This window comes from Natrix helvetica (assembly GCF_964273705.1).
Source record: "Natrix helvetica genome assembly, chromosome: 1".
Classification (NCBI taxonomy): Eukaryota; Metazoa; Chordata; class Lepidosauria; order Squamata; family Natricidae; genus Natrix; species Natrix helvetica.
Genome location: NC_138548.1, coordinates 204,872,016 through 204,896,505, shown reverse-complemented (window position 1 = coordinate 204,896,505; position 24,490 = coordinate 204,872,016). Strand labels below are relative to the sequence as shown.

Here is a 24,490-nt window from a genome sequence, read left to right as displayed (position 1 = left end):
ACATTACATTTTTTCCTTTACATAAAAAGTAACTAGCATTCATTAAGGGCTGTTTTTAAAAATGTTAACTATATAAAATCAGACTAAGAGATGAAATAGCATATAAAACTGCAAAATCAAGAAATAAAAAAAAAAGCTATGTCAGATTCACGCACACAACTTATATTTGTGGTCTCTGATAATAATAAGAAAATGATGTTTTAACAAATCTAGAAGAACATCAAAAAGGAAAGGAAATGTTCTCCTTCCACTGTGCAAAATAACCGAGAGAAGAATATGGGGTGTGGTGGTTTAATATTAATTACATGTATTACGTATGTTGCCTAGATTTGTAGCTGTGATCGAAACAGCAGATAACAGCAGATTGGTTTGCTTGCTTAAACAAGCAAACCAACCATATTTCTCTTTCTAATCTATTTACCTTTACATATGAGACACCTAAAATAGCATCCAATTATTATTTTAATTGATAGGCTCAAGCAAGAAAATAGGTATCTAGATTGCAAGCCCACCAGAGAGCTGGGTCTTTAATCTGACTGCTACTGCGATGCAGCATTATAACTGCATAAGTTTGTAGATTGACTTTGATGGAAGTAATATCAGATCCATAATGCAATATGTTTTTGCTATTCAGAAATCTCCATGGGAATAAAGTGGGGAGAATGAGGGGCATGGCAACAGGTTCCCACCCTTTGTATGTATTCAATGATGGTAGTGGGGTCTGGATTGTGTGCTATACCTGCCATCTTGCAACTTTTTGACCCCTGCTGCAGACATTGTTCTTCATATCTAACATAAAAAGAGGCAAAGACAGTTTAAATATTGTGCTCTGCTATATTATGGGTTTGGCTTAGCATCTAATGTGAATCTAGCTATTTTGATTTGTTCAACATCTTGTTGAAACTTTGTTACATTCATTTAATAAATGATATTTATCAAATGTATATGGCTGCCCATCTCTCCCAAAGGGATTCTGACTGGCATACAAGAGAACCAACATCTTTCCAAAACCTGCTAGATGTTAGCTATAAGCCTTCATGGCATAGGTCCTGGTTACTTGAGGGACCACCTATTTCCTGACTATTTGAACCTGCAGGGTTAGTGTACTCCAGGTTCCTTCGACTAAACAATGTCATGTATTGTCCCAAAGGTGCTTTTTTCAAGAGGCAACTGGACTCTCTGGTTTCTCTTTGAAGAAGTTTTGCTTCTCATCCAAGAAGCTTCTTCAGCTCAGGCTTCTTGGATGAGAAGCGAAACGTCTGCAAAGAAAAACCAGAAAGTCCAGTTGCCTCTTGAAAAAGCACCTTTGGGACAACCATGACCTGGATGACTGAGAATCCCCATAGACCAGGGGTGTCCAAACTTGGCAACTTTAAGACTTGTGGACTTCAACTCCCAGAATTCCCCAGCCAGGCTGGGGAATTCTGGGAGTTGAAGTCCACAAGTCTTAAAGTTGCCAAGTTTGGACACCCCTGCCATAGACAAACATCATCTATTCAAACCCTAGAAGGATGCCTTCTCTTTAGCTGGATCCCCCTGAGATCCAGATGACTCCTACTTTGCTATTGTTTAGAACAGCTGTGAAAACTTGGCTCTTCATCCAAATCTTTGATGAGGGGGAGTAAGTACCAGCCTCCACACCTTGTTGAGCTTGCCATGTTTTATCTTATATCTTTTATTGATTTCCTTGTTTGATTTTTGTGAGCTGCCCAGAGCTGTTTGGAGCCAGGCAAAATACAAGTGTAATATGTTGTTGTTGACGTTACCCATGACCGACATATCCCAATAGAATGAGTGGTCATGTGGTACCTCCTGGAGAGCAACGTAACCAAAAACACCACACAGGATATATACACTGTATAAAAATAGAAAATCATCCCCCCTGCCCCAAGAGAGTTACCGTATATAAGTCATATAAAAACCCTGTACTTGGGAACATGTCATAAAAATGAGGGAATTTATTTTTAAACTCGATTGCGTTAAACAGTGGAATCATAATCAGTAAATTATGGCTAGCAGTTGCTTTTTTTTTCTTTTTTAACAGTCCTGAACTACAAAGAGGACAGTGTAGTTCTTTGTGAATTTAATAATGTAAGACTGGGAAAAGTTTTGCCCTAACAAGTCATGAATCATGAAACAATAAATACTAATAGGAATTAGGAGTACTTTTGAAGTGAAGTAGAGTAAAGGTCACTGGAATGTCATCAATTCTTTGCATTGTAACTAGAAAACAAAGATAACCTGAACATTGTGTTCTTTCAAAGTTTTGTAATTGTTCTGGTAAAAAAAAAACATTGCTGCAAAGATGCTGTCAAAGAAATATGCACATTCCCTTGAAAATAAATGCCTCTTCAAAATATTCTTTATTTAGAAGACTTATTCAAAGAGCAGGTTGTCACAAATATTTCAAATTACAATGAATAATGGTAGCCACATTAGTATGCTTATGTATTATGACAGCTGAGGAAAATCAGTCTTTCCTTTTGTGGCACATGGACACAAAATGGGCCTATAGTAATGCTTCTAATGCTATACATTCCAAGCTTAGAAAAACAAACAAACCTAGAAACATACTTAAGAAACATAAGCAGTGTTCACTGTTTTTCACCCTGATCTGGCTTTAACAGATTCTACCAGGCCTATATGTGTGACCCTTAGCCCAAAACGTTTGTGTACCTACAGTATGTCATAACAGAAGCTATCTTACGTCTTGGTTTTAAACTGTTGCACAGGTTTGAGAAACCTAGGTATGAATAATCATGATAATGTTTGATAAATAATCAAACATCACACAAACTGATAATTATATAAACAAAGTTTTGCTTAATTGATTTAAGATTACCATTACTCAACCTTAGCTACCTGATAATGTTGCTTTAAGGATAAAAGGGGCAATCCCTTGAATTCTAGTGGAATAAATGACAAAACAAAGAGACAGAGAAAAATAGTAATGGTAAAAATTTGCATCAGACATCTGGCACATCCAATCATAAAATAAGTAGTACTATAAAAATCAGATAAACAAATATACAAAATTGAGATATTACTTGCAATCCTATGGATCTTGACTTAAGATGAGTACAACTCCAACTAACTCAGTAGATATGGATGAAATTGGGCAGGAAGCCTATAGTTTTAGATAGAACGTTTCTAGTTCTAGAACTTTTAGCAATAGTGATGGGTTTGATTTCTACTTAATTTTATTTATCAAATTTAAACACTGCCCATAGCAATAACACTTAGATTTATATAATACTTCATAGTGCTTTACAGCACTCTCTAGGTGGTTTGTAACATCAGCATATTGCCCCCAACAATCTGGCTGCTCATTTTACTGACCTTGGAGGTTTGGAAGGTTGAGTCGACCTTGAGCTGGCCAGAATTAAACTTCAGACTGTAGGCAGAGTTAGCCTTCTAACCAGGCTCCAACTGCCCATCTCACTGCCTAAATGACTCTGGGCAGTTTGCAAGCAAAAGTGATACAGATAGTCCTCAACTTATGACCTTAATAGAGCCTGACTGTTATGGTCATAGGTCATGATGCTCATAAAGCAGGTCATCATGTGACCGATCGGTTTTACAATCTTTTTTTGCAATAGTAGTTAAGCAAATTTTCATTGTTGTGAAATGCATCTGTGGATATTAAGCGAACACTGTAGTTATTAAGCAAACCTATTATTTGCTATGAAGCATTATTGCCACAAAAATGGCAGTAAACACCAGTTTTTGGCAAAACTGATGTAAATCAGTCACGTGACCACAGGATGCTGCAAATACTGTAAATGCAGGCTGATTGCCAAATGACTGAAATGCATTCACATGACTAGGAAGGACAGCTGCTGGAACTTTGGAATCAGGTTGTAAGTAACTTTTGGGGATCCATCATAATTTCAAAAAGTTGCTAACTAATTGAATATAATTTACCTTGAACTACAATTTAAGGGGGATGCAGTGGCTCAGTGGCTAAGACACTGAACTTGTCGATCAGAGAGATCGGCAGTTCGGCAGTTCAAATCCCTAGTGCTGCATAACGGAGTGAGCTCCCGTTACTTGTCCCAGCTTCTGCCAACCTAGAAGTCCGAAAGCATGTAAAAATGCAAGTAGACAAATAGGAACCAACTTTGTTGGGAAGGTAACAGCGCTCCGTGCACCTTGGGTGTTTAGTCATGCCAGCCACATGACCACGGAGATGTCTTTGAAGAGCGCTGGCACTTTGGCTTTGAAATGGAAATGAGCACCGCCCCCTAGAGTCGGGAATGACTAGCACATATGTGCAAGGGGAACCTTTACCTTTACAATTTAAGGACGAGATAAGTGTTACTCTATAGTGGCAAAAAACAAAACAAAACAGAAGTCTGGTAGCACCGTTTCTGACTATCACAACATCAGCACTATTACTTGCACAAGAATATATGTCAGCATTGTCCTTCTGGATCCTATATAGGGGAAACAGGATCATATTGCACAAAAGAATTAATGAACATAAATTGGGCATCAGGACTCAAACCAAAGTTAAATTAGTATCAGAGTGTTTTAGTCTCCCAGAGCATGCTACAGTTACAGTGACATACTTTTTGGGAAAAATAAAGGACAAATCTGAAAAAGATTTATAAAAATATATATTTTTTAAAAAGTATATTTATAATTTTGTTTTACAAATGAAAATTCAAAGCAAAACCAGGAAAATCTTTACAACAATGTATATTCTAACTAAAATATTTAAACCAAACAGTATATGTAAACTTACTTTAGAAAGACAATTCATTTTCCATATTTTTCATACAAATGTCTGTGCATTAGATGTGGTATCTTTTGTACAGTAAATATTACAGAATTACTAGTTGGAAGGGAACTTGGAGGTCTTCTAGTCCACCTCCATGCTAAAGCAGGAGGCTACAATTTTGGACAAGTGGCTGTCTAATCTCTTGTTAAAAACTTCCAGTTCATGGAGCACCCACAACTTCTGCAAACAAGCTTTTCCACTAATTGTTGTCAATGTCCAAAAAGCTTTCCTTAATTTTAGGTTTGATCTCTCTTTGATAAGCTTCCATCCATTACTTCTTGTCCTGGCTGCCCTCAGGTGCTTTGGAGAATAGAGTGACCTTCTTCTCTCTGTGAGAGCCCTCAAATATTGAAAGATTGCTATCATGTCAACCCAAGTCTTTCTGTTCGTTAGGATTAGACATTTCCAATTCCCACAACCATATGCTTTCGTCTCCAGTCCCCAAATCACTTTGTTGCTCTTTTCTGCACTTTCTAGAGTCTCAACATCTTTTTATCCATTTTATCCATTCTGTAATTCTGCCTACAAGGGCACTGTGAGGGGCACAACTTTGAGGACTAGTCATAAGTCCCAGCTACCATCCTAACTTTGAATACCTGTGGATGAATGGCTGTAACCCAAAGACTATCTGAAAACCCCTTTTAACCTGTTTTAGAATAGTTCACCACTCAAAGTCAGTTGTCTGAGATAGGCAGGTTTAAGAGCAGTGGTTAGAATGCAGTATTTCAGGCTAGCTCTGCCCACTGCCAGGAGTTCGATCCCGACTGGCTCAAGGTTGAATCAGCCTTTCATCCTTCCAAGGTCAGTAAGAGGAGCCAGATTGTTGGGGGCAATATGCTGACTCTGTAATCCGTTTAGAGAGGGCTGTAGTGTAAAGCATTAGGAAGCAGTATGTAAGTCGAAGTGCTATTGCTATTGAGCAAGAGGCTGCTGAAGCCACATATATCAAAAGGCTTCAGGCAGTCTCAGAACTCAGCAAACTCAATTTGGGGAGGGTGGGGCTTTAACGCATCAGACAACGGTTAATACCGCAAAGGTATATTAGCCTAATAATTAACCCAATAACCTTAATACATTTCTTAGTAACTTGTATCCGCATAGCCAACTTGTCTTTCTCTCACGCCCTTCCGCCTCACCCCAATTCAAGTCCTACATCAGTCCAGCCGCCCCACGGGGCATCCGATGAAGTGAGCCGCAATGAAATTTTGTTACGTGCGGTTTGTTAATTGCGAAAAGCCGCTACGAGGCTCCTTTTGATGTTTCGAATTCCATTTCTGTAACTGACACAAACAAACAAACAAACATCCCCGACAGAATCAGAAGACACATCAGAACTCGGCGATCTGAGAATACAGCAGTTGGAAACCGCAGGGGAGAAAAACGGAACTTCGTAATAAACGCAAAGCGGCGGCGGCGGCTGCATGCCAACGCCTCCCTCCATTGCGAGGAGCCTTGTTGCCATGGCCACCGAGCCTCGCAAAGAGCGTGCTTTCCCAGGAGGCCTCGGTGCTCTTTCTGTTTTTCTCCCCTTCGCCCTCTCTGTTGTAAACAGGGCTTTTTTTTTTTTTTTTTAGCGGCAGCCGCGCTGCAACTCTATGATCGGAGGCGGAGTTCTCCTTGCCCGAGGTCCTCCTCCAGTGAGCTTCGGAGGGGCACTTGTGGCCACAGCGGGAGGAGGAGGAGGAGGAGGAGCGTTCTGGTGGCGAAGGGGAACGGAGGCATAGGAGTCTCCGGGGGTCACGGCGAGGTACGGGAACGAGGGGGATAAACCTGGCGGCGGCGGACGGAGGGAGGGAGAGAAGACGGGGATAAGCGGTGCCACCTGAGAAGGAGGGGAAGCGGCGGCCGGGAGATAGAAGCGTCGCAGCACCGTAGGGGCGGGAGGGGAGCGGGGAATTGGAACGTTGCTCTGGCAACGGGAACATGTGGAGGTGATGGAAATTCATGCCCTGGTTGGCGCCAAAAAAAAAAAAGAGGCCGCTGGCCAAGGCACCGCAGCGATCCCGGTTGTGGTGTCCAGTCAGTTGGCGGTCTTCATCTTTAGAAAGCAAGGACCGGCGCGTAAAATATCATCCCCGTGGCTGTAACGTTGTCATAGAAGCAGGCTAGGCTGAGGGCTGGTTTTTCTCCGGTTCACAGAATACCGTAGGAATCCGTTGGTGTTTGTTGAGGATTCTTCGAGGATCTGATGATGGCGAAAGTTTTCATTAGGAGCTATAAGGAAACCAAGATTCTAGCCCTCTCTAAGCTATGGAAACCATAGCGGGGAAGGGGCGGTGGAGGCCGATCGTTTTCAGCCTAGTCGATCTCACAGGGTTGCTGTGGTGGGAGAGTAGATCTTGCCCTGCCTTTAGACCTAAAGGCATCCTGAATAAAAAGACTAAATTGCTTCAAAAGAACGGTGCTCCGCAGCTACTGAATGTGAGGTGGGTACAGCCTCAGGGAAAGGTATTGATCACCTTAGCCTATGGAGCAGAAAAACAAGGTCCTGAGATTTTATTTTTGTGTGCAATGAACAAAATAAGGGCAGGGGCTTGCAACACAAATGATACTGAAGCCCAACAGATTAAGATTCATTTATTAAAATAATGATTATATATATATATATAAAAACTTTTATGGAAGCTGATTTGCTCTTTGTGCTCTTTCAAAGGGGTGACGGTTTAAATCGGTGGCGATATTTTTATCTAATTTGGATTAGAAAGCTAGCTGTTGGTGTTTTTAGAGCAGTTTACTATCTTGGCAAGGATAGTCCCTTTCAGGTAGATGTATATCTCTTACTGAAACTTTATGTATGTCTGTGCTTGTTGGATTCTGCCTGGAGTAACATAGCACATGGCTTTCAAGTACTGTTCCAAGATATTTAGTGGAAAATTTACCCTGTTTCAACTTGGTTTATCTCCTAGTATCTATAATAAAGCAGAATGTCAGTATGGTTTGCTATAAACTTTACTGGCAGAAACTTATCCAATTGGGAACATAGGCATCAATTTAATCCTTGTTTTTTATGGCTAAAATAGCAAAATCCTAGATAATGATAGAAGTGACTTTAAAGTTTTCTTACAAATATTAGGAAATCATTGCATTGAATTAAAGTCCAATTTGATCTAGCATTCTGTTTGGATAAATTCTTCTGAGATGTTATTGAGCAGTGTACTAAGATAACAGCTGTCTTTGGCTCAGTCATCTGTTATTTATAGGAATGCTACCTCTGAATATGGAAGCTCCATGTTTCCATTCTCAAATATCATATATCATCATATGTAATAGAAGTAATTAATTACATGTTTCTCAAGGTCCTTTAAATTTTCAACAAAATTTTTTACTTCCCATTATGCAGCTTGTTCAACTATCTGAAAAACTTATTTGGAGAGAAAATCTAAATGCTGACTTTTCCTTGTCATTAGAAGTTAATAATTCTGATCTTATCCTGTGGATGAAAAGAAATAAATTTGCCAGCCTTGTGGTATTTAGAGATAAATATCGTGTTGTCTCCTAGTTCTCTTCTTTCCAAATTAAACGTACTTTCCACATAGAACAGTCTCTTTAACCTTTCCACAAAGAACTTAGCCTAGACGATTTATGTTACTCTGCACTGGGCATGTTCCAATTTATCAATATTCTGCTTAAATTTACAGTCTTCACAAATACATGCAGTATTCCAGGTAAAATTTAACCAAAGCAGAATTGAATGGAACCTTTTATTTTAGTCACTGCACATTATAGGTGCTAATGTTTAGTGTGTTCTACTAAATGGCCCAGATCTTTTTCACACCCTCTGCTGTCATGGAAGATGTCAATCATCAGGGACCTATGCAATTGTCTGTTTAAATATGGAACACCCCTGCCCACTTTGAGTTCTTTCGCAGAATTAATGAACATCCATTTTCTTCCTTTATTCAGATTATCTGTAAAGCTCAGTACTGCGCCTAGAGCAGGACATTGTGTTATTCCATTTGTTACTTCTTTTCAGATTAGTGAGGAGTCATTGAGGAACATACTTTATTGCTTCTTGATCTCCAGCTTTTTTGAGATCAGCCAAGGTGGGTGAAGTTTCTCAGAGCAGATACTGTATAGCTTTATGCAAATTGCACACGTCTTTTAGACTTCCACTATATGCACTTGATATTTACAGAATAAATTCAATAAAGTTTATATTTGTGTACTTCGTTTGCTTTCATCCTTGATGTTTTTATGGTAAGAGAGCAACAAAGAAGCTGAATTTAAGAATGGTCTTTGGGGAATAATAGTAAGTTATGGGAAGTTGTATAGATCACTTGTGTATTTCTCTTCCTTTGGAAATTTATTTAACACCTTTCCAAGATGTTATATCTGAACGTTTGAAATATTGTTCCATTCTAGTACAATTCTTCTGAGAAACTGAAGGTTCATCTTATAGAAAGGAAGGGGAGGTTTTGGATGTTTTATTCTTTTATGATTGTCTGATATTCTTTTTTTAATCACAGCACACATTGACTGGGATGAAACAAGTTCAGATTTAATCCTGTAAGAATTGAGTTGCTATATGGCAGTAAACATCTGTGCAGTCTGATAACAGCAGTAATTACTCTTGATACGATTGAGCTTTGAGAAGTTGATTGTGGATCAGTTGGACTCCTAGGCTTATAGCCTCACAAATAGCTGGTGAGTGCTGTGTCCAGGAGGGTCTTTATACAACTTTGGTGGTTCACCCTTTATAGCCCAATGTGAATCAGGGTGCTCTAGCAACAGTAGCACAGACCTTAATTACAATTGGATTTCTATAGTATAATCCACATGGAACAGTTTTGGCGATGATCCAAAATCCACATCTGGACTAGAACATGATGCATAAGCTACAGGCAAGTCAACAACGGGCAACATCCTCCTTGAAATTCCTGCATTGATTAGCAGTAGGCAGCTCAAAAGTATGGCGTATCACCTCCAAGATCTTGGATGGCATATCACCTGGATATGTCATGGACCATCTTACCATGATTTAATTTGCATAGCTGGTTCAAATATTTTGAGAATGCCCGGTAAGAGTCTCCACCCATGTGAGAAATAGAAAGCGGGAATTTTCCATTTTGGTCCCTATTGTTTTGCTTTCATTTCCCTAAGAGGTTCTTGCAGCACCTCCCTTTTTGGCATTCCATAGATAAAACAAGTTTGTTTCATTCTCCTTTTAATCCTAATACATATTGAGCGTTCATCTTGGGGAGATTATTTTTATAGTGCTGCTTTTTATATAATTGCTTTGTTATATAGGTAGCTCTTGTTTAGTGACTGTCTTGTACAGTAATGGTTTGCAGTTATGATGGTGATGAAAGAGTAACATTGACCAATATTCACACAGCATTTATTTAATGACTGAATTGCCAGTTCCAGTTGTAGTCACAAAAGAACTAACAGTATATTGCCTAGAGTCTTCAGATTGGGATGTTTTACAAACATTGTAAATAAATATTGATAAACTTTATATATTTATAAACTTGATAAAGTTTATAACAAAAATTTAAAAAACTGAATTAAACTATATTTAAGTTTTGCTTTTAAATTCTAAGTGAACAACTTTCTTGATCTCCTCAGATCATTCTTTGGTTATTGTGACAAAATATGCCAGACATTCTCAAAATTCATTCAAGGATTTGTACACACCTGGTTTGTTGGCCCAGATTTTGCCAATGTCCCTTTTTTCCTAGTTAAGTATTTTGGAAGTAGCAAGAAACATCTCAGCAGAATAATACTAATTCTCATTAGTAGGCCAAATGGGTGCCATCCCAATCCTTATATCCATGCTGATTGGCCATGCTGCATCAGTTTTATTGTATTTGAAACTGGAAGGCACCAGATAATTTACTCTTGCTGCTTTTGATATCATTTCTTAGTATTTACTATGTGATACGGCTGCAATTATCTAACTTGTAGTTTTACAGATTTGGCTTACAGAATGTGTTTTCTTTAGAAATGCATTTCCTTCCTAGCAGTTTAACAAGGGGTTTTGCAGTAAAGACAATAGCTTACTTGTCTAAATAGTTGTGCCTGGCCTCAATTCTTTGCTCAGTTACCTGAGACCAAATATTTATTTCAGTGGAACTTTCTTTTGCATAGAACAAATAGAACCATACCATAAATTTTTTGTTAAAAACTTGTCTCAATTGGGATTTTACAGAAAGTCCTGTCTGTAAAGATTCTTGTTTATTCAGTTATCTTCTGATCCCAAAATGTGAGTCTGTACAGTGGAGGAATTACTCCCTTGATGATCTCAGGGTCTGTGGCCTTCTTTTAAATAAAATGATGTCTAGTTTCTTTTAGGGTTTGAATGGTAAAACCAGCACCTTGATCAAATTGCTTACACTACAGGTAGTCCTCGACTTAATGACCACAATTGAGCCCAAAAATTTTTGTTGTTCAGTGAGACATTTGTTACATGACTTTTGCCCCATTTTATGACATTTTGTGCCATAGTTGTTAAGTAAACTACTGAAGTTGGTAAGTTACTAACAGGATTGTAAAGTGAATGCGGCTTCCCTATTGACTTTGCATGTCAGAAGGTAGCAAAAGGTGATCGCATGACCCTGGGACACAGCATAGGCTATAAATATGAACCAGTTGCCAAACATCTGAATTTCCATTACAGGATCATGGGGATGCTACAAAGTTTGTAACAATGAAAAATGGTCATGTCACATTTTTCAGTGCTGTTGTAATTTTGAACCTTCACTAAATGAACTATTGTAAGTCGAGGACTACCTGTACCTAGATTTCTCTTTTTCTTTGAGGAAGCTCTCACCTCTATTGCTGCTATTCTAGCATCCCTGTTGCATATTACACTGAAACTGAAATTAGGGAGGTGATCAAAATCAGATTGCATGACTTTGTAAATATTCAGTAATTAAAATGTAAGGAAGTACAAGCTAATTATACTGATCAATTGCTAGATAAATTGCTGTTGGATGACTAGTATTTCTGCATTGCTTACTGATGCAAATAGTAATTACATTTTTTAGGTGAAGGTGAACGCTTGGTGACAGTTGCAATTAAAAAGCATTTTTCATCTAGACTAGATTAGTGAAAAATAATGCTTGGAAAAAATAGGAGTGGGTTTCTCCATAAAAGCACTTGTGGGAGGACCATTAATTTCTGTGCTGAACATGTGCTCAGTTGTATCTTCCCTTCCTCTTCAACATATGTATGACAAGCTGAGCATTACTTTGAGTACAGCTGCAATTGGCAAAAAATAAAATAGAACTTGTAAGCCTTACACTAGCCAACTCTGCAGCAAAGGAAAGGTGAATACAATACAATAGCAGAGTTGGAAGGACCTTGGAGGTCTTCTAGTCCAACCCGCTGCCTAGGCAGGAAACCCTATACCGTTTCAGACAAATGGCTGTCCAACATCTTCTTAAAGACTTCCAGTGTTGGGGCATTCACAATTTCTGGAGGCAAGCTGTTCCACTGATTAATTGTTCTAACTCTCAGGAAATTTCTCCTCATTCTAAGTTGCTTCTCTCCTTGATTAGTTTCCACCCATTGCTTCTTGTTCTACCCTCAGGTGCTTTGGAGAATAGTCTGACTCCCTCTTCTTTGTGGCAACCTCTGAGATATTGGAACAATGCTATCATGTCTCCCCTAGTCCTTCTTTCTCTTAAGCTAAACATACCCAGTTCCTGCAACTGTTCCTCATATGTTTTAGTCTCCAGTCCCCTAATCATCTTTGTTGCTCTTCTCTGCACTCTTTCTAGAGTCTCCACATCTTTTCTACATCGTGGCGACCAAATGCTTCCCTATGTGATCAGAAAAGTGTTTGAAAATAAATTAGACCAAGGGTGTCAAACTCACGGCGTCATGTTGTCATCATGTGACCTATCACAGCTTTTTTCCCCTTCGCTAAATGGGGGTGGTGGCCATGGCCAGAGCGTGACCAGCATGTGACCCAAGGGCTGCGAGTTTGACACCCCTGAATTAGACCTTTTGGCCTCTGACTTCAATTAAGGAAAGTAGGAAAGAATAGGAGAATATGGTTTCAGGCAAAGACCATCTATTTTTTCTGATAAAGAAATGTGGTATATAATGAGGATGCTTGACCAAGGCCAGATTCAAATCTCCACGCAGGCATGGAAATTCAGTGTGGGTAAAATTGGGTGACTGGGCCAGGTATTATCTCTCAGCTTCTCTGATAGGATCACCTTTAGGGTGAAATTGGAGGAAAGAGTATAGTGCCTACTGTTTTGAGAGAAGGTAGTCCTTGACTTACAATAGTTCATTTAGTGACCATTCAAAGTTACAACGGCACTGGAAAAAGTCACTTATGATCATTTTTCGCATGACCGCTGAAGCCTCCCCATGGACCCGTGATCACAATTTGCACTCTGTGCAAATGGCTTATATTTATGACTGTTGCTGTGTGTCAGGGTCATGTGATCACCTTTTGTCACCTTCTGACAAGCAAAGTCAATGGGGAAGCCAGATTCATTTCACAACTATATTAATAACTTTAATAACTGCAGTCATTCACTTAACAAATGTGGTAAAATGGGACATAACTCATGTAACAAATTTCTCACTTAGCAATAGAAATGTCGGGCTCAATTATGGTCATAAGTCAAGGATTACCTGTACTAGAGGAAAGTGGGATATAAACCAAATAAATAAATAAAGCCTAGCCTGCCCCTTTCATTTGCTCCTTTCACCTTTGTCCCATCTGTGTTACATGGCCAGTTTGCCTATCTCCTTGTGATCATCTTCTGTTTATTTTAACTGTTTTTTATAATTAGATTACCCTAGTAGCTTAACATGAAGTTTATCTCATTTTCCAGAATGCACACAATTGGGGTTTGTACTGCTTCCCTTGGCTCACTGGGCCTCATGCGATTCTTTGGCATGTCTTGGACATGGAGTATTGCAGCTGCTTTGGGCATTTATATTGGCAGTGGTGGGTGGAACTTCCTCCGCATCATCTTTAAGACAGCCCTGAGAGATTTACTGTAAGTACAATTTCTTCTTATGGTATAATATCAGGATTGTTGTATTCATCAAAATGTTTGTTGCCCTAGATAATAAATCTGCATAAACCTCAGTCCTTTCATGGGATAAGGATGTGAATTCTACCCTGATCAAGAGCTCTGATAACTACTCTTTTAAAATATTACTATAAATACTTTTGGCCTTCTCTTCCCAGCTATCCTCCCAAATGAAAGTTTTTAAATCACATGGATGCTTATAGTAAATAGACTTTGTTGCCAGTGTTAAGTAGAAGAAGGCTGGGAATGATAGAACTCCAAGACATTGTTTTCTGTTTATTAAATCTTATAAAATTAGTAAGAAAACAGCCTGTGAAGGATTTACCAGCCTGTTCCAGAAGCCAAATACTATAATATTTATATACATCTTAAAGAAAAAGGCTCTTCTTGGGGATTCAGGAGAGCTGGTTGTTAAAAAAACATATTTAAAAAGTATAAATAATATTAATAAAATACTAATCCCCATACCACACATATTGTGATCATCTGTCTTGTTTTTTTTAAAAGCATTCACTGAAAATTGAGGGGCCAAAGGCATGTTTGGGGCTGAATTTGTACATTATGTGAAGCCACAGTTTGCATAGTCATTCTTATTCAGTTAGTCATATCTAACTGAATAATTTAGATATGCTGGGTATAAGCTAACATATGCAATATGCTAAATATGAATCAAGTAAACTATTATAGCTTAGTATGATACGTGAGCTAGATCTTGTTTAAATCCACCATTCTCAATTTGCTTTCTTTCTGGGAGGGAGAGCCTTTAAAAAAAAAACAAGGTCAAGCAAACACCTTACCAGCTGCATCTTCCTATGATTTTTCTGTAGACTTGTGTACAGTTGAAGAATCTTGTAACTATTCATAATGTAAAATTCATGCTTAGCCAGTAGCAGAGAATTCTTATTTATATGTTATAGAAAATGTATGCCTGTGTCAAGAAGGGAGAGGATTTCACTAATTGACTATAATGTTTATGTGATATCTGTGTGTCTAAACTCTATGCATGTATATTAAATTGATTTCTTACTATTTCTACGCAGGTGTTTTGTTTTTTAATTGGGGCCTTTCCTTCCTTATCTGCCTAAACTCCTGATTAGGATATTCACAGTGTGGAGGGATAGATGAGCTTTTAAGAGATCATTTATTTCTACTAATGCTTGGTCCTCTGTGGAATCTTCTCAATACCTTTCCTATGTCTAACACTTCGTTTTCCTCTTGCTCTGAAGCTGGATTTGGCATCCAGTTTTTTGCATGTCCCCTTAGGGTCTTTTTTCTTGTTAAAAGGATTTAGGGCTGCTGCTCTTACAAAGGCTGTTATAGTGACTGTCAGTGCCCTCTGGATCTCTACTTCCTCCCAGTTGCATGGCAAGTGAGAAATAACAGCAGAGAATAAAGCGCCTCTTAAGAATATGGAAAGGGCAGTTCGTTCTTGAAAAGGCTCCTCTGTTTCCTTCCTGGCACAGCTTGGGTCACTATGATAGGCCAGCTTTGCTGGGCATCATGCCAAGAGCCTATTACTAAACCAGCCTCTCTTTCCTCATCTGCCTAAGCTCCTGATTAGGACATTCACAGTGAGGAGGGATAGATGAGCTTTTAAGAGGTCATTTATCTCTCCTATTGCTTGGTCCCCTGTGGAATCTTCCATGCTCTTTTATAACTAATCATAAAGGTATATCTTCTATTATTACCTCGCATTTGAGGAAAATAAATGTCCTAAGTGCAGTACAGCTAGTCATTGTCTTAACCTTGGGGCAGTTTTTGTGATATTTTTCTTGACACTGAAAATACAGCTTTTGAAGTGCACCATGTTTTCATTCTGATTGATCTTTCACATCAATCAAAAGAAATGTAAAATGCGGACAGGCAAATTAGATATTCTGTGAAGTGTTAATTGGGAATTACATACAAAAAAATTGTGCAATGTGATAGTTCTGATAAAGGAATATCACAGTAAGATATTTACAGATACCTAAATATATCAAGGAATGTGGACAGGTTGCTTGATGTTTAGAAGGGGATGTTACATTGGTTAAAATATGCTTTACTTCCAATTTGTTCAGTTATACCAGACATACCATATTTTTCGGAGTATAAGACACACCTTTTCCCCTCAAAAAAGAGGCTGAAAATCTGGTGCTTCTTATACTCAATTTTTTGCTTCCCAAAGCCCCGGCCCTTCACCAAAATGGTCGTGCATACCCTTATGGAGGCTTTCAGAGAGCTCCTGGGGGTTAAGGAGGGCAGAAATGAGCGAAAAACGGGCCGTTTTTTTGCCCCACCAGCCCCCACCAGCCCCCACCAGCACTCTATAAGCCTCCATAAGGCCATGCATGCAATTGTTTGGACAAAAAACTGGTCCATTTTCACGAAAATCAGGCCGGTTTTCGCTCATTTTTTGCCCCCCCCCCCCCAAGAGCACTCTGCAAGCTCCCCCAAGGCTATTCATGCCTTTTTGGGGAAAAAAACAGGCCCGTTTTCATGAAAAACGGGCAGTTTTGGGGATGTTTGCAGAGTGTAAAAACTTTTTTCCCCCTTTCGGAAAGCTCTTTAACTGATTGATGAGAATTACATTGATCAAGTGCTGTGCCAGCAAAAACACCTACCTATCTACTGTATTTCTCTCTCTCTATCCCTTTACCTACCTACCTACCTACCTACACACACTCTCTCTCCCTATCTATCTACTGTATTTCTCTCTCTTTCTCTTTCTCTATACCTCTACCTACCTACCTATACTCTCTCTCTCCCTACCTACCTACTGAATTTCTCTCTCTCTCTCTCTCTCTCTCTCTCCCTTTATCTACTTACCTAATTATTCTCTCTCTCTCCCTATCTACCTACTGTATTTCTCTCTCTTTCTCTCCCTCTCTATCCCTCTATCTACTTACCTACTTTTTTAAAAAAATTGCCTCTTCAAAACCTTGGTGCGTCTTATACTGCGAAAAATACGGTATGCTTCAGTCCCATGGGAATATCTAAAATGACCTTATACCAAATGAGTCATGGTCCACTGGATAAAAGAATTGCTTTCTCTAACAAATCACAACTCTACAGCTTCTGGACCACAGGCTTTTCCAGTCATGCTTTATAAGGGGTTGAATCTGAGATCTTATTCAATTTGGGATGAAGGGTGTTCTGAATTCATTTCCTCCATTGTATTTCATACCTTTTGCTTGATTAGTGAACACATATATAGATGCAGATGGAAAGGAACAAAGCTAATTGAGATTGGCTGGAACAAGTAGAAAAAGTAAGGCAATAATATCTGCCAGTTAGTGGTAGCATGTAGCATTAGCAAGCAGAGGTCACAGTTTAGCTGGCAACTACAATAATTGGTTGGAAATATTTTCCAAAAAGGCTTACGTTTATTGTTGCAGATGATATTTTTTTTAAAGTAAACAAAACCAGATCCCTCCTTCATGTAACTCATTTTAGTTATACTTCTTGTCACATTTCCTATTCTCACAAATTGCCTAAAACTTTTTTTTAAAGTTATGTTTGTATCACTGGAGCTGTTCGTTGTTGAAAATAGTCTTGAGTGCAAAGCTTACAACACTGAAGTATTTCTTCTTCTTTTTCATTGCTTGGTTTTATATATCAATAGCTCTGAATTGTAGTTACAAGAAGGAAAGAGATAGACAAGCTGTGGAGTGTTTCTAACGTAAGAACTGTTTAATCACTTTGCTCGTGTGTGCAGAATTATATAAACTGGCATAAATCTGAGTAGTCGTATATGTTAGACTGTCTATTTATGCACCGTATATTGAGAGTAGTTCCAGTGGCAGTATTTGGAATTTAAATTCCTTTAGATGAGAAAGCATCAGAGATTTTATCTTGTCCTTATGAGTTTTGTTTACAAGTATATAAATAGGGCATAGTGAAAGCAGAAATTTTTCCTGGGCGCTGCTCTGGAAAGTACAGCCAATCTGCCTAGGACTGAATTGAAACTTTAAGCCATGCCTCTGGTGCTGACCATCTTCAGTTTTTTTCAATTCAGTCAGCCCAGTGGACACACTTTAATTTTTTCTTCAATCCTTGCAGAAAGCTTGGACTCTCCATTTTACCATAAGATTTTTTTCTTGCCTTCGTTGTGAGCAGGGCTGGGTGAGCAAAAATTCTCTGTTTCTTTAATTGGACGAATCACCTTTCTCAGCCTCCCCTGTGCGCTGGGCTCACCCGGGTGCTGTGAGGCTGCAGGCAGCTGTTGAGGGAGGCGCGTGGGTCGGAGTACCGATGCCAGCGTGATCACAGCCCTGCTACGATCAGGCTCCCCAATGAGGTCTCCGCTGCCGCTGACTGCGCTCGTTTAAAGGAGCCGGTGATCGGTGCGGTGCTTCAGGGCTCCCAAAATTTCCGGTGGCCATTTTGGGTTGTCGGACTGGTGCAGCAGCCATTTTGAAGAGGTCAAAATTTCCGTCTGCCATTTTGTTTCCTACTTTCGGTTTCCCGCGCTTCTAGCCACAGCTGCCTGGTCGCCTAGCTCAGTAGGTCGCCACGTGGAGCCTTTTTGTCCGGTTTGCCAGCGGCTTGGCTCCTTTTCCTCTTCTTGAGAGCAACTGAGGTGGCAGCAAAGGAGGTTATGGCTCCCCTGGGTCATTCTCCAACTTCTGCTGACCTGCGTGGTGCTGGGAGCAGTTGGAACTCGCACCAGAAGGCTTCATCTTTAACTACAGTTGGCTGGCCTTGCTTCCCATTGCCTTCAGTGTCTGTCCCCTGCGCGCTTTGGCAACTAGCTCTTTCTGTGAAGGTGGTGAGTGGGGTTTCCCTGCCTTAGCAGTTCCCAGTGCTCCAGCCATGCAGATCAGGTCTCTGTGGGTTCAGAGCAGCCAGGGCCTTCCACGAGAGTATATTCCAGACAAGCTGGCAACGCAGCCTGGGAGGCCATCAGGGGAAGCAAACCCTACTCCAGACAGGGGTCTAAGCAGGGCTCAGGCCCAGATAAGGACGCCCTCTGCCGACAGAAGGCCTTAGAGAAGCAATTTTCCAAGGCCCAACAACAGGCCAAGGCCTCCAAGCCGGCCTCACCTAGGGATCCCTCTCCAGAGGCCCAGCCCAGGCATGGGCTCGCCATTCCTGAGAGTGAGGAGGAGCAGGAGTTCTCCCCCACTGCTTCCTTTGCATGGTGGGCTCAGTGGCAGATCAGGCTGATCTCTTTGCATGTCCTTTGGATCTTGAGGAAGAGTCAGCTCCTGTGGGCCCCCTAGCACCTCAGCAGCCGATCATCCAACTCTCCTCTAGTGCTCGCCCTGTAGAGAATCGGCGCCCCAATCTCTCAGCGGAGATTTAAGATGTCATAACCATGGCCATTTCCCAGGGCATTGAGGCAGGCATGCTGCAGAGGGCCAAGCGCCCGCACAAGTCCCATCCTCTTCAGACCCAGGATCCCCCTCAGGAGGCGCCCTTGGCCCATCAATCTCAGTCTCCCCACTCCTCTCTAGCCAGCGAGGATTCGGACTGGGAGGAAGACATTCTCCCCGGACTAGAGCCTGAATTCTTGGGGGATGAAGGGGCTGTGTCCAAAAAAAAACGCCTTTATGGGGTTGTTTAAACATGTCCATTTCAAGACTATCTTGAACAAGGCTAAGGCCTCGACCCGCTTGGGTTCTACCCCCCCAGCTCAGGCAGCTCCTGACCCTGCAGACCTTTCGGAAGGTCTCTTCGAGAAGCCGGTGCCAGCACAAGAAATTGTGCCTGTCCCAAAATTATTCCTTAATGTGGTGCAGAAGCAATGGAGCCGCAGGGTACCCTTGCTACTCCTAGTGCTAATGATAAGAAGTTGTACACGGTAGATGCAAGTCTGGAGGACTTATTGAAATTGCCTCCAGTGGACCCGCCAGTGGCAGCGCTCACTTCCTCTTCAGTGCTCCCACCTGATCTCCTAGAGGGACTCAAGGCAGAGGACAAGAGAGCAGAGAACGCCTGTCATAAGACTCATCAGGCGGCAGCTTGGGCGATTAAAACGTCCACCTCTGCATCCTTTCTTTCTAGAGCCTCCCTTTTCTGGCTGAAACAATTACTCACCAAGATTCTGGCTGGGGATACCAAATTGAGACGGGATGTTAATAAGATCATTGCAGCGACAGAGTACACTGCGGACGCCACCCTGCACACAGCTAAGTTTGCGTCCAGGGCCCTGGCCTCCAATGTCACCACCCGGCGCCTCTTGTGGCTCAGACACTGGAATGTGGAATGCGGTCCAAGTGGAAGCTTGCTTCTGCCCCCTTTAAAGGGGACAAACTCTTTGGGGAGGCCCTGGGCCCTGTCCTTATTGAGAATAAGGACAAAAGGTCATGCCCTCGGTCACTAACAAATCTGACTGCAAGGGTTCCAATTCCTACAGGAGACAGTCCTTTCGGAACACGGAGCCTTCCACCAGTTCTGGGTCCTTCCATCGCCCCTCCCCACAGAACACGGATAGGTCCCAGGACCGTCCGCCCTTTCGTGACAGGGGTCACCAGCAGAACTTTTCCAAATGTCCTTTTTGGTCTGGATCCAGGCCCTTCAGGCGATATAAGGGACCACCAATGGACTGCTCCCATAGGAGGGTGTCTTCAATGGGAGTAGATCACGTCGGACCAGTGGGTTCTCCAAACGATCCACATAGGTCTGACCCTAGAGTTCCTCTTCCCCCCTCCTCATCACTTCATTCGATGCCCCACCCCTTCATGTCCGGTCAAGAGGGCTCTCATGGAACAGGAGATCCTTCATCTTAGGGACATCAGGGCCATAGAACCCGTTCCATCAGGTCAGGAGAGGACAGGCTTTTATTCCATCCTATTCCTGGTTCCAAAGAATTCCGGGGGGGAGTGGAATCCTAGATTTAAAAAAGTTAAACCACCACATAGCTTATAGGAGGTTCAAGATGCAGTCCCTTCAGTCAATCTGGGCTGCATCAGGCCAGGGGGTCTGCTAACATCCATAGATCTCAAGGAGGCCTACCTCCAAGTCCCTATTCGCAAGGCCCATCGCAAGTACCTAAGGTTCTTTTATGCAGGCCGCCACTTCCAGTACAGGGTCTTGCCGTTCGGACTGTCATCGGCCCCCAGAATGTTTACAAAAATCCTTACAGTGGTGGTGATCTTCCTCAGATCCCGTCCGGTGCAACTCCTCTGCTACTTGTACGATGTGCTCATAATCGTTGTCATGCCAAAAAGCGACCCAAGACCTGAGTTACATGTTGAGAATACTTCCAAGACCACGGCTTCTCAATCACTTGGGAAAAAAGCCACCTAGAACCGACAACCAGACTGCAGCACCTAGGTGTCATCCTTGACACCGTGAGCTGTCAGGTTTTCCTGTCTCCAGAGTGGGTGGTGAGCCTCAAGGAACGAGTTCTGCAGGTGCAGCAGTCTTCTCACACCAAGATTGTGCAGTTATCCCAACTCTTGGGGAAGATGATCTGCCTGTCCATTGTGCCTTGGGCGAGGCTTCATTCTCCACCCCTACAGTGGCTACTTCTGCCCTACCAGAGGGTCAACAAGAGCAGCTCCCAGGCAATGGTGCAGGTCTCACCGAAGGTACATCATTCCCTCAAGTGGTGGTTATTTCACGCCCTAGCCAAGGTTACTCCCTTCAAGGAGCCGGACCGCCTCACCATCACAACGGATGCCAGCCTCTTCGGCTGGGGAGCCCACCTCCACAATCAGATTGCACAAGGCAGGTATCAACTCCCGAATCAACACACAGCATTTGACATTGAAAACTGCCTTTTTGATCGCCATCACTTCTGCTCGACGTATTTTGGAACTGGCAGCCCTGTCAGTTCAAGAGGACTTGTGTCTGATGCAACTTGACCGGGTGATCCTCCGACTGGACCCGACCTTTTTTCCTAAAGTCAATTCCTGGTTCCACCAGGCCCAGGAGGTCATTCTTCCAGACTTTTGTCCGCATCCTAAACATCCTAAGGAGAAAAGGTGGCATTTGCTAGATGTTCGTAGAACGATCCTCAAGTACATCAAACGCACAGCTACGTTCCGGCGTTCCAAATCGCTTTTTGTTTCCTTTCAACCTGTATCTCAAGATCGCAAACTTTCCTCATCTACCATCGGATGCTGGTTGCGAGCGTGCATCATCCTCACCCACGTGGCCCAGTCTAGGCCGGTGCCACACCATATTACCGCACATTCCACACGGAGCGCCGCCATGACGGCGGCCTAGGTGACTCAAGCTCCGATAGAGGAGATTTGCAGAGCGGCCACTTGGACTTCCTTGTCTCCCTTTGTTCGGAACTACAAATTGGACAAATTTGCTTCAGTGGAAGGGGCTTTGGGGAGATGTGTCCTTCAGGGCATTCATACCAACAGAGAGACCCTGACCTCGACAGTTTCCCACCCTAGTGACATTTAGCTTGGATATGTCCCATGCTTGGACTCTCCAGAGCATCACCCAGGAAAATGACCATTGGCTTACCTGAAGGGTCGTTTTCTGGGTGCTGCGAAGGAGAGTCCAACTCCACCCTGGGGTCTTTCTCTGCTGTTCCATGCAGACTTTCTGAACTGACCAAGAGGATATACTTACAAGTTCGTTTGGACATATTGTTGGACTTTTTATTGGACTTATCAGCGCGCAACAGTTCCATGCCTTCACTGAAAAAAACTGAGGATGGTCAGCACCAGAGGCGTGGCTTAAAGATGCTTGGACTTTCCTTCGCAGCACCCAGAAAATGACCCTTCAGGTAAGCCAATGGTCAGCTTCTCTAATCTGCTATAAGAGCAAGATTCTCCTGAGATTTTCTTTCTCAGATTCAAAAATGAAACTTGTTTTAAATCTCAGCCCTACAGGCCACAAGACTGAGTTATTTGAGTGACTACTCTCTTCAGTGACATCTACTCATTCTATTGGGTTCAGCAGGCTTGCTGAGGGTTCAGTCGACTAGAAAGTGTCACCTGATGAGACCTGGGGCCTTTTCTGCCACCGCACTTGCCCTAGAGAACATTATTCCCCTTGAGATCTGATTGGTCCTGACCTTGATTACCTCCTGGAAGGCCTTGAAGTTGGAACATAGGACATACAATAAGATGGTTGGAAGTGACCTGGGAGGTTTTCTAGTCAAGCCCCCTGCCCATGGCAGAATATCATATACCCGGGATGACAAACGTATGGCACGCGGAGCCATTTGTCAGGGCACGCGAGGGGCTGCCCGGTCAGCTGGCCAGCGCACATGCGCGCACTGGTCAACCGAGTTCAGCCTTTTTTTAAAGCCATTTTTCGCCCTCCCCAGGCTCCAGAGACTTTATAGGAGCCTGGGGAGGGTGAAAAGAGCCTCCTCCCCCCCGGAGGCCCTCTGGAGGCTTCATGAGCTTCCCTGAAGCGCAAAAAACCAGCCCTATGGGCAAACCGGAAGTTCGGGAACGGACTTCCGGTTTCCTCGGAGGGTCGTTTTGACTGCTCCGGAGGCTTCAGGGAAGCATCCCGAAGGTCCCTGAAGCCTCCGGAGGGCCTCCGGGGGGGGGAGACTGTTTTTGCCCTCCCCAGGCTCCTATAAAGTCTCTGGAGCCTGGGGAGGAAAAAAGCATGCAAAAAATGGGGGGTCGCGCCTGTAGTGCGCGCATGCGCATTGGGAGGGTAGCGCATTGCATTATGGGCGTGGCACACCTGCACACGACCCCCCACTGCGAACCCTCCCCCCATTTATGGCATGCAAGCCAAAAAAAGGTTCACCATCGCTGTCTTATACCATCCCAGACAAATGGTGATCCAGTCTCTTCTGAAAAATCTCTGGTCGTGGACTACCCACAACTTCCAGAGGCAAGCCTGATTAATTGCTCTTACCATCAAGAAATTTCCCCTTAGTTCTAGGTTGGATCCCTCTTTGATGATATTCCACCATTACTTCTTGTCTTGCCCTCAAGTGATTTGGAGAATAAGTTGACTCCTTTTTTTGTGACAGTCTCTCAAGTACTGGAAGACTGCTATCATATCACCCCCAGTCCTTCTCTTTCTTAAGATTAGACATACCTAGTTCACTCAATCGTTCATTATGTTTTAGCCTCCAGATAGATCCCTTATCTTTGTTGCTCTTCTCTGCACTCTTTCTAGGGTTTCAACATCTTTTTTTTTAATATTGTGGTGGCCAGAATTCCAAGTCTGGTCTCATCAGTGCAATGTAAACGGTGGTCTTCAAACGATCCTTCCGTTGATGCAACCTAGCACTGCATTAGCTTTTTTGGCAGCTGCAGCATACTGCTGGCTCTTACTTAAGTGGTTGTCTACTAGCACACCTAGATCCATCTCCCACTTGCTGCTGTTGAGCAGGTACCACCTATATTTGTGCATTTGATTTTTCTTGCCTATGTGTAGGACCTTGCTTTTCTCACCACTAAATTGCATTTTGTTGGATAAGGTCCACTGTCCACTGTCAAAGTCCTTTTGAATTTTGAGTCTTATATCTAAAGCAGGGGTGTCAAACTGGCAGCCTGTGGGCCAGATGCGTCACATGGAGGCCACACCCACCCAAGCTCCATAAAGGGGAAAACGTCGTGAAATGCCATGTGACAGCAACGTGACGTGGCAAGTTTGATACCCGTGCTCTAAAATGTTAGCTATTCCCCTCAGCTTGATGTCATCTGCAAATTTGATGAGTTCACCCTCTATCCCCTCATCTAGATCATTTATGAAGATATTGAAGAGTACTGGCCTAAGACTGAACTTTGAGGTACCCTACTGCATGCTTCCCTCCATGTGGATGTAGTTCCATTGAGGTCTA

General features: G+C 42.3%; 1 protein-coding gene across 6 annotated transcripts in view; it reads left to right on the top strand.

Moving 5' to 3' along the window:
• Window positions 1-6,375: 6,375 nt before the first annotated feature.
• The window catches only part of SLC27A1 (solute carrier family 27 member 1), a 40,608-nt gene continuing 22,493 nt past the window's right edge, over window positions 6,376-24,490 (top strand). The window contains exons 1-3 of one of the 6 annotated variants that reach the window (XM_081937273.1): window positions 6,409-6,530; window positions 9,250-9,427; window positions 13,582-13,749. In XM_081937273.1, coding sequence (XP_081793399.1) covers window positions 13,583-13,749 — 167 coding nt within the window. In that variant the 5' untranslated portion in view covers window positions 6,409-6,530; window positions 9,250-9,427; window position 13,582. Of the gene's footprint in view, window positions 6,531-8,770; window positions 8,827-9,013; window positions 9,033-9,249; window positions 9,428-13,581; window positions 13,750-24,490 lie in introns of those variants that run through there. The other 5 variants (XM_081937274.1, XM_081937277.1, XM_081937272.1 and 2 more) reach the window with 5 other exon arrangements.